The sequence below is a fragment of the Corvus kubaryi genome, unplaced genomic scaffold (assembly GCF_017639235.1).
Source record: "Corvus kubaryi isolate FWS band 111438036 unplaced genomic scaffold, C.kubaryi_AGA036_p1.0 split1-37355, whole genome shotgun sequence".
Lineage (NCBI taxonomy): Eukaryota > Metazoa > Chordata > Aves > Passeriformes > Corvidae > Corvus > Corvus kubaryi.
In genome coordinates, this window is record NW_024582078.1 from 684192 (window position 1) to 701655 (window position 17464).

At 54.9% G+C, this 17464-nt stretch overlaps 1 protein-coding gene and 1 long non-coding RNA gene across 3 annotated transcripts; one reads left to right on the forward strand and one right to left on the reverse strand.

Annotated features, from left to right (window-relative positions):
- Positions 1 to 885: 885 nt before the first annotated feature.
- On the forward strand, positions 886 to 5581 carry LOC121657511. Of its 2 annotated transcripts, XR_006013655.1 has the most exons (3): positions 906 to 1527; positions 2067 to 3188; positions 3795 to 5581. It is a non-coding gene; the product is annotated as an uncharacterized LOC121657511 (long non-coding RNA). The 2 variants fall into 2 exon arrangements; XR_006013654.1 differs by lacking the exon at positions 2067 to 3188 and having other exon boundaries at positions 886 to 1527.
- MTCH1 (mitochondrial carrier 1) lies at positions 5533 to 17436 on the reverse strand. The gene is made up of 12 exons (XM_042013298.1): positions 17257 to 17436; positions 16104 to 16188; positions 14630 to 14736; positions 14151 to 14228; positions 13817 to 13874; positions 13056 to 13107; positions 12192 to 12251; positions 9062 to 9155; positions 8657 to 8704; positions 8396 to 8463; positions 7615 to 7690; positions 5533 to 7185 (listed from the first exon to the last, which is right to left on the reverse strand). Exons 1-12 carry the CDS (start codon positions 17416 to 17418, stop codon positions 7111 to 7113), a joined length of 963 nt encoding a protein of 320 aa, XP_041869232.1. The 5' UTR covers positions 17419 to 17436; the 3' UTR covers positions 5533 to 7110.
- Positions 17437 to 17464: the final 28 nt, after the last annotated feature.

Consider the following 17464-nt stretch of genomic DNA (forward strand, 5'->3'; position numbering starts at 1 on the left):
GATCCTTTTCCGAGAAAGGCCAGTTTGAGTGAGACAGCTTTTTTTTTCCCTTCTCTCGCTCGCTCTCTCCCCTTTCCTTCTCCTCGCAGCTCAACGCCAAGAAATGGGCGGTGCCTGGATGCCAGGCTCCATCTGAACGAGACACCCAAGGCCAACGGAGGCTGGCACAAAGGCGAGCTGGCAGGAATTCCTGCACTCGGAGCCGCGCGCCTGCGGGACGAGCCCGCCGCCTCCCAAAAAATCAACCTCCGACACCGCCCGCTCCGGAAAGTTGCCCCATCAGGCTCGAAAACACACTCAAGCACAGGGCAAAAAAAAAGGACAAGGGGAGGAAAACCCCCCCCAAGACCTCTCTTTGCATCGACACAGGTTAAACAAAAGGCCTGGGGAGGTGGATTATTTCTTCCACCCTCCCCATGCTCCTTTTCCCGCCTTCCCATCCCTCTCCTCCCTCCTCTTGTCCTCCATCGTTGTCTCCCTCGCCCGCCGCCCCGGCGTCCAGGCAGAAATGAGCCCTTGGCTCCCTCCTTCCTGGTTTTAGCACAACAGGAGGTGGTGGGTCCTTGAATAGGAACACACACACCCAACATGAGAGGGACCCGATGAGGGGAAAAAAAAAAAGAGGACAAAAAATATATATACACACACAAACAACAACCCACCCGCCATGGAGGACGGTTGGGAGCAGTTGCTGCCGAGGGTGGCAGATTGGGGGTGGTTTGGGTGCCAGGAGGTATTTTTGGCCTTATTTTGTTGCTGCCCGAGCACCTGGGTCATGCCGATTGTAAAAGGGAGTCGCAGCGGGTTGGGGAAGGGAGCGGAGGGGGGGGCAGCTGGGGTTGGTAGCGCTGCTGGGGAGATGCCAAAAAACCAAAACAAAACACGTTTTCATTTTGTCTGCACCAGCCTGGGCGCAGGCGAGCGCGGGAGAGAGGGAGGGAGAGGGAGGCGCACGCCAACAGAAAGCTGCCGTGCTCAGACGCGGGCCTGCGGCCACGTCCCTCCGCAGCCGCCCCAGCAGCCGTTCCCGCTCCCTCGTCCCCCTCTCCCTGCCCACCCGGCTTCGCCTGCCAAGTCCGAGTTGGCACGGCTCCCCCGGCTGCGCCGAACAAAGCCGTCACCCATCCCCGAGCCGGCGCTGACAGTAAGCAAAGTGACAGGCGCATCTTCCGCATGTTAATCCAAACGGCGAGAAGGCGAGCGAGCGGCAGAGGCCCCCCCGTGCCATGCACACACACCCCCCCCCACCGAGCCACGCACCCCACCCTTGGCACCCGACAGCCCCGGTGGCCTCGTGCGGGGATGGCGAGGCCCCCGCCGGCGGGAGCACTGAAGCCTCCTCGTCGGCGAGGTTTAAATTGAGCCGAAGCCCTGCTCGGCGGGCAAACGAGGCCACTCGGCATCTGCTGTACCTGTTCCCGCTGCCTTCATCTCGCCTTGGAACCGTGACAAGAGCGCACTCGCCTCTGGTGGGCTCTCAAAGCCGCGGGTCTGTAACCCTTTGCAGGAAGTTGGCACCGATCCCAGGTAGGACTTTACTCCCCGGCTCTCGCTCTCTCCCCCCACCTCCGCCTCCCGCTCCCTCCCCTCCGCTCCCCCACCCATCCTGTCCCTTGGGCCCCTCTTGCGTCCCCCAAAACACCACCCGGCCCCCGCTCCCCCTCCGCTGCTCACCCGCCTCGTTGGCCGGGGGTAGCGCGGGGGGCGGCCAACGGCTGCTGGGCGCCCACCGAGCCCTCGTGCCCACCGCCCTTGCACACATACCCTGGAAGGATGACCTGGGCAAGACAGAGAACAACAACTTCCTGCTCCGGCTCCCTAAAACGCCTGTTTCCACGCAGGGGTTAGGCAGCGCGGCGAGACGGGGGGAGCTGGGAGGAGGTTTGGGGGTTTGTCGTCATTGAACCAGGCTTTTTTTCTTTTCCTTTTTTTTGGGCTTTTTTCTTCTCTTTTTTTGCCCTTTTTCCTTTTTTTTTAGCCTTTTTTCTATTTTTTCCTGCCTTTTTTCCTTTTTTTTAATGCCTTTTTTTTTTTTTTTTTTTGAAACATATATTTTTGCCCGGCAGTCCAAACCCAACGCGAAGTGAAAGGAGGGGAAGAGAAATCAAATGGGAAGAGAATAGCTCCAAGTCGGCAGGACAATGCACGGGAAACGGAGAGATTAGCGTAGCTCTCGAAATCCATCACGCCCGCCCCGTTTCTGAACCGTTCGCCCCCGCGCCTCGTCTTTTTTAATTCTCCGAGCTCCTGAATTATTCCAGTCCACGAGCGGGAGGGGAGCGCACAGTCCGGAGTCCCTCAGAGCTGCCAAGAGCATTGCAACAGGAAAGAAAGGAAGCGGGAGAGGGAGAGCCAGGCAGAGCTCTCACAATCGAGCAGCGAGAAGAGCAAGGAAAAATTAACATCCAATTAGTGCCGTGTTTAACGAGGGAGACAGAGGCGGCTGTTGTTTTATTGCCCTGTTCTTTTCAGGCGCATCTGACAGGCAGCAGGGAAGGCACCCCTGCTCCGAGTGACGTCATCATTTTTTATTTTTTAATTATTTCCCCCCCCCTTCCTCCCCCGTCTTTCCTCCTCTAAGTTTCGCACAGACGATCTCGGCAACTCGGCCAGGGAAATTCGGGACTTTCTCGCATTCAAGCCACCGGCTCCCCCCCTCCACATCCAGCCTCCCCCCATCCACCAACACCAACCCCGGAAAAACAACAGCGCCAACCCACCCCAAAGTCTTTGTTCTTCCAAAAAAAAGAAAAAAAAGGAGGAAAGAAAAAAAAATCAACGTTGGGATGAGAGCTGGAGGGAGCCTGGAGGAGGTTTCTCCGCGTGCGCGTCCGAGCGTGTGCGTGCGGCGGTCGGTCCCTCTCCCGTCCCTCTCCCCAAACGCTTGCTTGCCTTGTAAAACTTTGCTGCATGTGACGCTGCTCCGGCCTCCTCTGGCAGCCTGACAAGAGCCGCCCGGCCGCAGAGCGCAGGCGGCTTTTCAGGGAGAAACTCCATTCCGAGGGATGAGAGCATTCCCATGTTTGCAGCAAGGGCCGGCGGTACCTCGAGCCAGGGCCGCAGCGATGCCGGCCCTCGCCACGCCGGCCTGACCCTGGGGTCACAGCAGGGGGAGAGGAGCTGAGTTTAAAGCTGGGGAGACTTTTCCCCCTCCTGTTTCTCCCCTGGGATGGGGGGCCCAGCATGGTGTAAGTGCTGAGGGAGGTGTGCAGGGGTCACGGTGGCCGCAGGGAAAGGAGTCTCGGCTGACCTCATGCTGCCACCTCTTCCCCAAAAGACCCAGATCCCTTCAGGGTGGGATGAAACACCACCAGCTCCCCCCGCGAGCACTGCCCAGGAAGGAACAGGGCAGCTCAAGTTTAGGGGGATTTGAGGGAGTTTACCCTAAAAAAAAAGCCCCCAGCAGGCAAGCAGGAGCATGGAAAGCAGCTTCCCCACACTCTTCCCATCCTCTTACCAGCCGTGAGTGATGGACGGAGCTGTCACTGTCAGTGCGGCAGGTCAGGCCACTGTGCTGAGCTTTGCCACCGTGCTCTTTTTGGCCTCTTCTCCTGGTTTCCAGACAGGATTTCCCTTGTCCAGGGGGGAATCCATGAGGACCTGGCTCCTCCATAATCCATTTCGGGTGAAGGCCGTCCCAGGGGACGGGGATGTGTGAAGACAGGGACAGGTCCAGGGTCACTGTGCTTCTGGTGCCTGAGCATTTCCTGGCACCAGCCGGTCCCACCAGCCCGGCAGCGGGATCTCCTCTGTGAGGGTTATTATTTTTACATATATATGTATTTTTTTTTAAGGAATTATTTGCCTACGTGGAGCTCGGCGCTGCGGGAGAACAGAGCAAACAGCCTTATCGAGGGCAGCTGTGCCACAGGGCACTTCCTCATGTGTGGCTGCAAGATGGGGCCCTCCATGGCTGCGGGGGGGCTGGCAGCCCCTAGCCTTCCCACTGACCAGACACCAGGGACACACCAGGCACTGTCCAGGCATCAGGAGAGCTCTCTGGGATGTTTCCCTCCCGGTTCCACGGCGGGAGAGCAGCACAGCCACGAGGGGGTTTGGACTGGACTGAAAGGTCTTCAGCAGGCCGATTTGCAGGGGAAACAGTCGCTCTGAGCTCAGCTGCACCTCCCTGGGCACAAAGGCTCATCTCGTTGCTTCCCAGATCCTGCCAGACTCAAGTGTCCAAGCCCGGCGGAGAGACAGACCAGCCTTGACCTGAGATTCCCTCTCCTGGCTGCTGCCGCTGCCTCCCTTCTCCCCCGGGCAGCTGGGAGCAGATGAGGCCAAAGTCCCAGCAATCTCAGTTTTCCACTGGAGGCTGATAAACGGCACGGGCACGGAACGGCAGCGATCCCCACCCAACCTGGCTTTGTGCAGGAGAGTCAATATTTAAACCAGAGTTTGTTTCCTGGGCAGACAGGGGAGCGCCAGTGGGAGAAATCCCCGGCTCCATCCTGGGCGCCAGACCCAAACCTCCTCCTCCACCCCTTCATTTGTTCTCCCGACCACGTTCCACCCTGGATCCCCTCTCCTGTGGGAATGGGGCCCCATCCCCTTCAGCTGGGTTACCTGAGCACTGACTAATGGGCAGCAATTTAAGGGAGAGGGATGCCCAGCCAGGGTTTGGGTTGTCTCCTTGCCTGCTCCTGGTGGAGATAATTTGTCCCCTCAAACGAAGCATGGGACAACAATCAAGGATAGAAATAGGAGGTGAGGAAATATTCAATCATGCTAAGAATGGCAGCCCCTGCTTCAAAGTAAGGCAGTGCACTGAAAGCTTTGAAACCTGGTTTTCATTTAAATTGAGCAAAAACTATAGTCAACTGTTGAGTTTTCAGCCAAGTTTGTGGGCCCTGATGAAATGGGCAGAAATTACTGGCAGGATGCATGCACTGGTGCAGCTTTAGGTAAATTCCTTAGGCAAATTCCTCAAAGGACAGGAAATAGCACCTTTCCGTGCAGTAGCTGCAGTCAGGCAGTGCAGAGGCTGCATGAGGTTTCACAGGCATGTGACCAGCAGAAGGTGGCTTTAATTTGGAGGATAAAGGTCCATGCTCCTGAGCAGGTGCTGTGTGACCTGGGAGATGCAATGCCCTGTGTTGGAGCAGGTCATAAAACAAGGTGATAAAAGGCCGGTGGGGAAGGATGGAGCTGTCAGGGGGAAGATGGAATGGCTGAGCCCACATGACGGGTCTGGCAGCAGCAAAGGGTCTCCATCACCCCTTCCAGAAGACCTGAGGGTCAATTTTAACTCCAGAAACCTAATTTCACATACATTGTTTGAAGCAGCCAGGCCCTCTGCTGCCTCCCCGCTCACTCCAGGTGCACCCACTGCAGTTTGCTCAGCCTAAATATGCCCACCTTCCATGGAGGTGGGGAAAATCAGGGGGGAAATGAGTTTCAAACAGCTGGTTTAGCCCATGCTTTGGGGAAAAAACCAAAAGAAGTGCCTGTCTTAAACTTTCTGTGAGTGAGGAAGCACATTATGCAAAAAAATCAAAAAAAAAAAAAAAAAAAGGAAAGATCCAATAATTGTTTTATAGCTGTATTTTGGAGCATAATTAAATCCTCTTTGAAATCATCTCTGGTGTTAGGGAACAGGTCCATGCATTATTTAACTGTAACACAAACTGGGAGGGAGGGAGGACAAACAGGACCAATTTCACAACACCGAAGGGAGCTGGGTGGGGGCTGCCAGTCCCAGCACATACCACCACCGTCCTGCAAGCCTGGCTGGGGGTGTGCATCGACCCTGCCTGCTGGAGAAAAAACCCCCTGTGATGGCAGGACCCCAGAGGACCGGGATGAGATGTGACCCCAGCTGCTGCTGCTGCAGCACATGGGAACCTGCTCAAGGAACCCTAAACCTCTTCCCAGGGAGTGCAGCATCACCTCTGTGCAAAAGACTGCTTCATGGGGAACTGAAATGGGGGAAATCTGCCTGGCTGCCATCACAGCACAGACTGGTGCAAAAAAACTCTTGTCTGGCAGCTCAGCATCAATCAAACCTCTGCCACTGGTGAGCTCTGCTACACACACAGAGCCAGCCGTGCTCCACTGAGCACCAGGAGGCCTTGACCCTGATGCCTCGCCAGCCTTTGGCCAGCTCAAGGTTTATCCCTTTAGTGCAGACAGCCCTGGATGGCTGCCCCTGCTGCAGGAGAGCCCTTTGTGTGCAGCTCTCCGATCCCGGCGGCTCCGTTTCCCTCAGCAATGGGAGCAGGAGCCCAGCAGGGCTTGTGCTGCTGCTGGCTGGGAGATGCCCCTCAGCGCAGCCAGGCCAGTCCAACCCAGCACCCACCTCCCCTGAGAGTGTGCAGGCTGCCTGCCCAGCCCACAGCTCTGCTGGGTGCATCCTAAGCACAGCCCATTCCACGACTGAAATCCTGCCCAAAGCAGCACCGGTGGCAGCGCGTGTCCCTTCCCAAGGGCTCTCTCCGTGTCCACGGCCCAACGCTGCCCTGAGCTGGGCCAGACCCGTCTCTTTGGGACTCTGCTGTTCTCTGTAGTGGGAATCTGTTTCCCTTCCCTGTTTTGATCCTATAATTTCTTTTTCACACCCATGGGAGGTGGGGTGCTCCCGGGTGTTCAGGTACCCTCAAACCTTAAATATGGATGCCAGGTTGATCTTGCCCAGGATGAGCTACCTGCCAGGCAAAGGTGCTCTCTCCAGAAAGGATGAGGCACGAGGCTGTCACCTGGTATAACCTTCCCAGTGAGATGACCTTGGATCTCCTGCTGCTTCTCAGCTCAGGCAGAACAAAGCAGTCTTTTGTCCCCGCAGCTCAGGGCTGGCTCTTTTAGTACCTGGGCATTTTCTGGATTCCTGGACTTCCCCAGCAACTCCAGAGCTTACAGCCTGGACCAAAGGGACAATGCCTTTCTGCTCTCTCTGCTACACATCCCAGTCAAGACAGCCATGAGGATGGAGCTTTGGTCCAGCTGGAACCTGAAGCCAGATGTCCAGAAGTCTGTTGCTGGCCTTGCTGGAGAGGAGGTGTCAGTTCTGGCACCATGGACTTTGGATCAGAAAATAGAAATATACAGATATCGAAACAAGCTTGGGGTTTCTTGAGGAGTCCAAGTTGATGAGCTCTCCCTGCCGAGGAGTCAGTCAATGGGGAAGGAGGCGGCTGGGATGGGCGCCCTGCGGAACAGCAGGCTGGAGCCACGGAACAGCTGCCCCTGAGGAGGAGAGCACGGGGTCAGGGCAACCTGAGACCTGGCCAGGGAACTAAAGCTGCTTTAGCAGGGCCCGACTCCGTGCCCATGGCAGGGCTGCAAGGCCTGGGCACCCTGGGCTGCTCTGCAGGAGAAAGTGGGGATCCAGCCCCGTGGGTGCTGGAGCTGGGCATTTCCCCCAGAGGTGACAGATGGAGAGGGGCACAGACTCTGCTGTGTGCAATGCACAGGCTGAAAGCTCGCGGGGTGCGAGCTTGGGGTGTGCAATGGGCAGAGCAGCACTGCCATGCTGGTACCAGTGCCACAACTGGAGGGATAGAAGCAGGCTACAGGGCACGGCAAGGATGCAGCACAGGCACATTTGGGGAATGCTGGAGACTTGGGGAAGGACCAGAGGGAGCCCAAAGCCCAGTGTGTGCGCAGCTCCCTCACCTGCGCACTGAGATGCCTCCAGCAGTGGATCCAGGATGCAAAGGCAGGTGCGTAGGGAGGGAGGCCGGCGCGCAACCTGCACGGCAACAGGGAACAGCTGAGGTGGATGTGTCACCTTACCCACACAGGTAACACAAAAGCAGCAGGAAGTGCCAGTGAGGACACGGCAGGAGGGGGGGGGGCCGTGTCCACACCGGGCCGGTGGCCAAGTGACAGCTCGTTATTTACAATGCAGCAGATCTGTAATTTAATTACCCCTGGAGTGCACGAACGAGGAGCGTTACCTGGAGACGTTGAGAGTCCAGGACTGTATCTACACCTTCAAAAGCCAGCAGACACTGAGAAAACACTACACCAGACTCAGATCCCACCCCGTTCCCATGAGCACAAATGCAGAAGACTTGCAGCAGTGGGACTGGGAAGGCAAGTTGGTCCTGCTCCTGTCTGCTCCCATTGCTGCCGTAAGAGCTTTGCTTCCCTCGTGCTGCTCCCTGGAGCCAGCACGGTCCCTTTGATCCCTCTGCCTCCAGCCTAGCTCAGATCGGACCACACCACCACAACTCTCCCTATTCCTCACCACCTGAGCTTTTCTGCTGCTCGTGTCTGTGCCCTCTGATCTAAAATTATAAGCAACCTGGGACAGGAAACGAGCCAGCTCTGCGAGGTGCCACAGAGTTTACAGGGCTGTAAGAAAGCTTTACGGTCGTTAGCAGCCCATTCAGACAACGAGGGGCTGCAAGAAAGGAAGGGAAAGCTTTAGATCTCAGTGTGAAGGACATACCCACAGTTGTTCACTGCCATGAGATCTCCCACGAGAAGGAATGGGTACGTCAGCATGCTCACAGCGATCTGAAAGCACAGAAAACCAGCAGCCTCTCTAATGCTCCCAGTGTCAAAAACGCTGTTTCCAGCTTTTGCATGTTAGCAGAGTTATCCTTGGGTAAAGGATGTAAAGTACAGAGCAGCCTGTACCCCCAGAGCACGAGCTCTCAGCCCAGAGGTAGCAGGAGGAGGGGAAAGGACACGGCAGCTGCCTACATACCCCCATCACGAACTTCGTGTAGCTCCGGATCACCGATGCCTGGCTGAACTGCAGAGAGAAACCAAAGGCGTTGTGGAGCAGGGGGATGACACCAGGCTGGCACAGTCATTTTGTGACACTCCCTGAGCCTGAGGCGAAGGGCTCGGGGCAGGGGACAAGGCAGAAAGCAATTTAGAGCGGGCTGCATCCCACCTGAGAGTCTGGGAAGGCATTTGCTGTCAAATGTGATCCCCTAAAGTGCAGGTGAAGCACAGCCCCGAGCAGACACAGCACCTCCAGCACTCTAACAGGGATGCCCCCAAAGCCCGGGGTCTGTATTAAATCAGCCCCTGCTCCCCAGTAACTCCTTCCCACTGCAGGTGGTTGGTCCAAACCCCAAACCGTCCCTCAGGCACTTCCACTCACGTTGTCATCCACCGCGTAGGTGTTGATGAAGTGAGCCAGGAGGTTGCAGCACCAGAGGAAGATGACATCCCCCAGGATGTGAGGGACTAACCCACTGCAAGGGCAAAAGGAGGGGTGTGAGGTGCAGGAGGGTCCCGGTGCCACCTCCCAAGGTGCCCAGCCCTCCTTCCCTCCACCAGCACACAGAAACTCCACTCCCACAAAATGAAACTTTTACTTTGGCAGGAGCTGAAAGGAAGATTTCAGGGAAGAGCTCTCCCAGCCTTCAAACTTGGTACTACATGTGCTGCTCTGGCTGGGAAGTTTTTGGGATCTGTTTTTTGGGCATGACTCAAGTCCCCTTGTTCTATCCCAAATCCCTCCCTGGCCCAGCTCCTGCTGAGAAACCCAAGTGAGACACAGATGAAGTGGTTTCCATTTTTGCAGATGCTCTTTTGGATGCAGAAGGAGAAGTTCATCTCTTTGTGGAATCTCCCTTCTTTTAGAAATCAAAATGACAGGGGTTGTTCCTGCACAACCTACTCTACTGAGAAGTGGGAGTAACTGGGGGCAACACTCATGTCCCTCTGATTTTTCCCAGTCCCTGCTGCCCCCAGGAGCACAGTTCTTTGGTTAATGCCTCCCACTGACACACTGGAACTCCCAGCAGCACCAGCACCCCCAGCTTTTGCAGATAATGGCACTAAAACTTTTAACAAGATGTTCCAGAGGGTTTCTCCAGTTTGTTGGTGCTTCTGCAGCATCTCCTGCACCAGTGCAGGGTCTCCTGCTTTTGCAGGGGTTGTTCCACTGCAAAAGGATCCAGGTGGGTGTCAAACCTGTGTTTCAGCAGCAGATGTGGTCAGTTCTGAAAAGGAGCCTGTCAAGAGCCGCATGAGTATTTGCTGAGCTGGGAGAGCCACCTCCAAGCACATTAATCTGAGTCATTTGTTTTTTCCCAAACACGACACTGCCTCCTCAGAGAAGGGACCAGTTTGCTTCCTGCTGTGGTTGCTGCAGCAGCAGAGCAGCAACTGGGACTGTTTTTGGGAACAACCTGTGTATTGTTAAGGCCCCAGCAGCCCTGGGGCTGCAGCTGAGGTCTCAGGGGCCAGGCACAGCAGAAACCTTCAACAGAAGATCCACTGGCTTCAAAGATGTGATACATGAGAGCAACAGACAGGACAAAGAAATCAAAGCTCTTTGGCCCCAAAGAGATGTTCTGCTTTGTGTTTGGCTTTCAGCCTTTGTAAAAAAACATCCTTTCTCTAACTCAAAGTCAAGTCTGAAGCTCCTGTGCTGCTGCAGATACAACGGGGGCTTAATAAAGTCCAGAAGCAAAGGGCTGGGCAAGGGCAGCCCCATAAGGAAAACCTCACCCAACTGTTGATAGAAGTCAGATTGTTTATTCCACTTCCAGTAAGGATCCCATCCCTCTCTCCCCTCCAAAGTAACAACAGCTGCTGGCCCTGAGCTGGATAACTGGAAATCAGGGATCTGAGAGCTGCAGAAAGGAACTAAAAAAACCCAACAAGCCAAAGGCATCAGGCCTGAAAAACCCCTCCTGGAATTCCAGAGCTACTATTGACATAGTAAAGAGAGTGCTACAATTCTCACACCTGCTGAGATGTCAAAGATCTGAACTGGGAGTGTTTTTGGAAGATGATGAAAAGCTGGAACAGCAGGCGGCAGAGAGGAAGCCTGAATGATGTACAGTGATGTGACCCAACAGAAGAAATCCCAGTGCAAGGGCCCTGGGGCCAGCCACCCTCGAAATGACCATGCCCAGCAGTTTTGGGGCTCAGGGAACACCTTTCTGGGCTGGCAGGAGCCTGCTGCAGATATGAGGGGAAGGGAGATACATCCATTCTTGAAAAGTCTTTGTCTCTAGCCAGGCACACACCCAGAGAGTGCGTGCCACTGTTATTGCTGGGGGGGGTTGTAAGGCCATGAGACACAAGTGCACTGCCATGATTTTAGGGGAGTGGATGTGCTGGGATTGCACCAGGAGGGCTGAGAGGAGAAAACCAGCAGTTTGGTTCTTCAGATGCAGTTTGTGCTCCCCTCACAGCAGTGGGATTTCCTAACAGGGTTATAGAGCATGTAGAACTTCAGAGCCCTCCTGAGACAATCTGGGTTGTGTTAAAGCCTTTCCTGTGAACTACTAAGTTTCATTAGGCTACCAGCAGTGTTTATGTGGATGGAAGGGAATGTGGCAGCTTCTTTCAGATCACTTCCCTGGCAGGTGGAGGGTTGTGAGCAGCCTGCTCCAGCCATGCCCCACTCACAGGGACCATCCCAAAGGATCCTATATTTAATGGAGCAGATTTGGAGCTGCACAGCTCAGCTGAGAAACTGTGGGCTGCCAAAGGAAGAAGCAGTGACACACAATAGGTGGGGTCTCTGCAGACCCTGGCCATTTTCCCTTGGGGAAGGACAGGGCATGACCCCCCTGTGATTGTTTCCCTCTTCCTGATGCACTCAGGTTTCATCTGGAGGCCCGTATTTTGTGACTGCAGAGCCAAAGGCATCCTGAAAAGCCCTCCTGAAATTCCAGAGCTGCCTTTATTATTATTGACATCATAAAGTGAGTTATCTCCCCACCACGAGCGGGGACAGCAGGTGGTTCTTCTTTTATGCAAGAAAGAAAGGCAGGAAGCATTAATTACGGGTTCAAGCAAAAAGGTGTCCACTAAACTTCCATTTCAGTGATGCACCAATTTGCCTCTCTCTGTAAGCAGCTGGAAACACCTTTCAGCTCCTCCTGGTCCCCGCTCCAATCACACAGGTAAACCTGCTCGTTACAAGCACCCAGGCCCTGGCTTTCATGTCAGCAAAGGATCTTATTGTGGCACTTGATCTTGGTGCTTGTTGCAAAACAAATGCTTTAAATGGCCTGTCACTGAAACACAAAGAAGCATCAAGGGAAAAAGAAAGATAAGAAAAAATAAAGCTTCCTCTGTGCTCTGAAGGTTTGACTGAAGGTAAGATCTGGGGCAAACTTAATGGTCAAACATCACGGGAGCGATGTGGGAGTCCCTTGGTCAGACAAGGTTTCAGCTCAGTGTGACTCCAGCTGGGGTTGGCAGAGCAGCCGGGCTTCGGTGCCTTCGGGCTATGGGAGAAAGTATTTAAATAACAACTCACGTACACAAAGAATCCCAGGATCCCTTCTTCCTTAAATATCCTGCCAATGGCACTGAACACACCGCTGCCAAGAAAGGAAAAGAGCTGTGAGTGTGCACCGTTGTTCCACCTCTGTCCTGTGCAACCACACACGAATCCTGCAGCCCCCAGCCATGGCAGTGCCTCCCCAGCCATCATTCCAGCAGAAGGCAGCTTGTTCTGCTTATTCTCCTCAGACCAGGAAGGTCTGAGGGAAGGAAGGTCGTGTCTGTACTCTGCCAGTCTGCAGTAACACCCGGGAGAACACCCAACCTGCACACAACTGTTCAATGCTGAAGGTACAAGAGCTCTGTGAGGCTTTTGTGAGTGGGTACAGATGCTGTGTGATATGGTTTCATTTGGCTGATTCTAAAGCCCAAGAACCCTGTCCCACCTTTGGGGACTCGAGTTGGCTGTCGTGGGCTGGCTGTAATCTTGTCTAGCGTGCCTCCATGTTGCTGCACAGGCAGTTTTGTCCTGCAGAGAGGCAGCTGGTACTGCAAAAGGCTTGGAAAAATTTTACAGACTAAGCAGGGCTGCAGCAAAGCTTTGTGTTATCTACTCTGCCTCCCAGCTGCCTTCCCTTTCCATTACTAGCCAAAGGAAAAAGGCAGGAGACTTGCTGTGTGATCAGCAAGGGGTGATACAGCCCCAAATCCCCACGGGCACAAGGTAGAACAGAAGCATGTCAGGGACAGAGCCCAGCTTTCCCACATCCCTTCAACCCCAGTCACTCACCCTCTAACCACAGCTCAGATTCACTTTTCAGTCTCTCAAACCTCCTGGATAAGCCTATTCCCCATGGCACGGGAGCACCTGGCACCCCTGACCCCCAGCTGCAGCCACTCACCTGTATTTGACTTCCCGGCCTACAAACTGGACCATGCAGCGCATGGAGATCACTGGGAGGAAAGAAACACAGGGCTGCTAGAGAAACAAATCCAGTTTGGGTTGCAATGGATGTGAAAGAAAATGAAACGTGACCCTTCTGCTCTCCCTCAGCTCACAGCATCTCCAGCTCCTCTCAGTGGTCCTCAGCACTGCAAGACTCATTAGAAACTGGGGTCTTTCCTGAGCCTGTAAGTGGGGGGAAGGATTTCAGAGGATCACAGAGAGGTTTGGGTTGGAAGGGACCTGACAGATCATCTTTTTCCAAACCTCCTGCCATGGGCAGGGACACCTTCCACTATCCCAGGGTGCTCCAAGCCCTGTCCAACCTGGCCTTGGACACTTCCAGGGATGGAGCAGGCACAGCTTCTCTGGGCACCCTGTGCCAGGGCCTGCCCACCCTCACGGGGAGCAATTCCTTCCCAATATCCCATCCAACCCTGCCCTCTGGCAATGGGAAGCCATTCCGCCCTTGTCCAAAGTCCCTCTCCAGCTCTCCTGGAGCCCCTTTAGGCACTGGAAGGCTGCTACTGGCCCTAACCCCAATGGGATCTCTAGGACAAGGTCCTGGATGAATGGGAAGAGAGAAGCTCATTACTCAGCATCACCCCAGCATCAGCCTCCTATGATAGAGAAGTACGGTAAGCATCATCCCCCGACTGAGCAGGGTTCTGGGGTGATCCCCAGTCTGGAGGGGGCTGCCAGCCAGGGGACAGGACTCACCGTGCAGTGGGTGCGAGACAACCCGGGACACACACTGCATCATCATCTCATGGGATGTCTGGGAAGGGAGGAGAAAACACCTGTATGAAAAGCTGTGCTGCTCCTCCTGCACAGCCCAGGCCCTTTCCCTTAGTGTGGGGAAAGCCATTTTGGGTCCCTCTTTTGAAATCTGTTCTTGTGGCAAACCTCTATTCCTGTGAGTTATTTCATGGATGGACACAGAATGGCTACTAAACACCACAAACTTCCCACCGCAGTTTCTCTCCAAGTCACCTCACCCACATCCCCAGGGACCTCCGTGATCACTCATTAATGGGCAATAGCCACTCCTCACCTCTTTGACCACTTTCCTAAGCGAAGTTTTCACATCATCCTTGTTAGACACGTGCTCCATGTCTTCCAGTGGAAAAGCCTGAGTGGAGAGGGAAGAAACATGGTCAGAACTGCTGGAGATGCTGAGCCACAGTGTCTGAGGACAGGGGGAAACCACAAAAAGCCATACTCTAAATGCAAGGACAAGACAAACAGGCAAGAAGGAACACAGGAAAAGAAAGGATGGAAAGTAAAATAGAGGAATAGAGGAGTCACAAAACTGCTGACAAAGGATACAAGGCAAGGGGACGCCAAATAAAATTAAAATGGTTTATAAATAAAAAACCGCTTTGGGGCTAAGGGCACTGGAGGACTATTCCCTTAGGAGGTAGAGAGGGATGGGTGCATCAGCCCTCCTGTGCAGCCCTGGCTGGCTGCAGGCACTTGCTGCAGTAGCACTGACCCTGCAGGTGATTAATGGAGAGAGAATCTGACCTTTACCTTCTTCACACTCCCCCTGGTGATGGTTGATAAAGTGCTTGAGATGAGGCGAGGAGTCAGGCCACGGAAGAGGCCTCTTTTCCCATCCACTTCCATGATGTGTCTGGCTGGGTAGGACAAAACAAGGCTGCTGTCAGTCGGGAACGGGACAATGCATGGAGAGCACCCCAAACAGCTCCGGGGTTCAGCCGAAACCACGCCAGGCTTGGCTCGGCACGGCACAGTCCCACAGCACGTGATTTATTCTAACAGTCCTAAATAAGCTTCATACTGGATGCCAAGAATTCTTACTCTCTGTCATCTGTCTAATCTGGAAGGACAGCTGCAGTATTCTGGACTATTTTCTGTCTGTTGATAGTTTTGCTCACCTGAAAGGGCTCCAAAGCAGTTTGGACTGAACCAGGTCAGGGGGGATCATCCCATGTGCTGTGTGGTGTCACCAGGGATCATCCCATGTGCTCTGTGCTGTCACCTCCTCCCTCCACCCCAAAAAGGTCAGACTTAGGGTTAATATGGATCTCACAAACCCATGTTCAGTTCCTGGCCCACCACCTTCTCCCAGGCAAAATTCCTCAGGTCTCCAGTCTCAAAAAAAGCCAAGAGATCCCATTTCTCCCACATATAACAAGGTGGGATAGAACCCACTATGTGCTGGTGGGTCCTGACTGCTCCTGGTCCCTGTCCTGTGCTGTCCAAGAGAAGCCAAGCGGGCTCTGCACCCCTCCATCACCCAACACTGCCCATCTGTTTGGAAATTGCATCTTCCAAAGGGCAGCACCGGAGCATTTCCAGCCCTTGGTGTCCCAGGATGGGACAGTGCTCTCACACCACTCCTGTGCTGCTTCCACCCCATGGATACCATGGCTGATTGCAGGATTGGCCCAGCTCGGCTTTCAGGACTGTGCATTCCCCTTCCCCATGCAAACCCGCTGTGACAGCAGGTCACAAAGTATTCACCCACCTCTCCCATGCTAATCCGCCCACAAAAAGAGGAAAACACGACTTTTTTAACTTCTAAATGTATTACCTGCCCTTTTCTTGGTATTTCTGTCTCTTTAGGGCTCCATCTACAATACAAATGAGCAGGGCAGGGGGCAGGTTATTGCAGGGCTGTTTTGGAGCAGAAGAAAAGTACTTTGCAATCTCCAAAACACACAAAACCCTCCTGCAACAAACCTCCATCACCTAAAACCCCCCCAAACCCCTCCAGCACGGTGCAAACCCAGAGCAATGTGCCAGGGGAACAGGGTGCAGCACCAGCACTGTGGCCACCAGCGCCCTCTCCCCAGCAACAGGTACCTGAACCTGACAGCCTTGCAAGGAGCTGTAGTGGCTTATGCCTCACTGCAGCCTCGGGATGATCCCAAGGGGATGTGGGAGTGCTGCTGCAGGTCAGCTCAGGCTGCCTGGCAGCTCCCAGGCCTGATTCCCCTAGGGCTGGACCTCATGCTGGCAGGGAGGGACAGTCACTCACCGTAGGTGAAGAAGCCGGGCAGGTACAGGACCTTCCTCCCCAGCACATTTCTTCCAATGGTTGGAGGTAGTGGCTCATGCCCAACCTGAGAGAGAAACCTTGTGAGCAGGTCTCTGTCCTGGTGCTCCCAAAGTCCCTGGGATGAACAGCCTTGATCCCATCATCCCCCCATCACTCTCAAGACAGGCATGCCTTTCCTCATTTTATAGGGTCCCTAGATTACAGGGGGTCCTCCACCCTTCCATTTTAGGAGGTCCCTGTTACTGAGAGGATCTTGGGATTCCTATCATAAAGGGGTTTCCCATCCCTCCTCAAATGGGAGGCCCCATTGCAGAGGGGTAATTTTATAAGGGTTCCCAGATTACAGGGTGTCCCCATTCCCTGTCATAGGAGAGGTCTCAACGCCCCACTACAAAGCACCTCCGCTGTACAGGGGGCCTCACCCCTCCATTATACGGTGTTCCCTATTCTCTATGTAGGGTGTCCCCACTGTAGAATGCATCCTCATCCTTCTATTATTGGGACTCCAGTTTTATATAGGGACTACCAGTGTATATGGGACCCCATCCTATTACATATGGGGAACTCCATTAGCCGGATGTCCCTCATTCTACCAGTGCTCAGGGGGTCCCGTTACAATGGGGGGGGGGGGGGGGCTGCAAACACAGTGATCCCAGTGCATGGAGGCCTCCATAGGGGCACTAAACAGGAATCCACTTCCACCTGTTATACAGGTATCCCGATCCCCTGTCATACACAGGGACTCCATCCTGCTACATATGGGGGTCCCACTGTAACAGGGGGGCTGTATACACTGTATATGGGGGTCTCCATAGGGACACTATGCAGGAATCCCCCTCCGGGGGACCCCTACTGGGGTCCCGATCCCCCATTATCCACTGGGACCCCATCCCGTTACACACGAGGGTCCTCATTACACAGGGGTCCCCCATCCTAGACGTGCCCCCATCACACAGGGGGCCCCGTTATAAGGAGGAGCGTTGTACGTACAATCACCCCCAGCGCACGGAGGCCTCCATGGGGGCATCATTCAAAAACCCTCCCGTTATCCTGGAGTCGCGACCCCTGTTACACACGGGATTCCCACCCCACCGTCGCGCCGCTCTCCCCCCCGCTCCCGCCCCGAGCGGACCTGCACGAGCAGCTTGACGTAGAGCAGGGGGTGGCTGGCGGCGGCGAGCCCCGCGCCCAGCAGCACGAACAGGCCCTCGGCGCCCTCAGGCCCCGCCGCGGCCCCCGCGCCCCCGCCAGGCGGCGACAGCGGCCCCGGGGGCAGCGCCGCCATGGCCGCCATGGCCCCGCGTCACCGCGCCGCGCGTCGGCCGCCACCACCGCGGGAC

Coding starts and splice junctions, on each gene's coding strand:
- MTCH1 (XM_042013298.1), bottom strand. CDS start 17,418: ATGGCGGCCATGGCGGCGCTGCCCCCGGGGCCGCTGTCGCCGCCTGGC. Junction 16,189..17,256: donor ACGTCAAGCTGCTCGTGCAG/GTCCGCTCGGGG, acceptor TTTCTCTCTCAG/GTTGGGCATGAGCCACTACC. Junction 7,186..7,614: donor GGAGGCATCTCAGTGCGCAG/GTGAGGGAGCTG, acceptor TCTCCTCCTCAG/GGGCAGCTGTTCCGTGGCTC.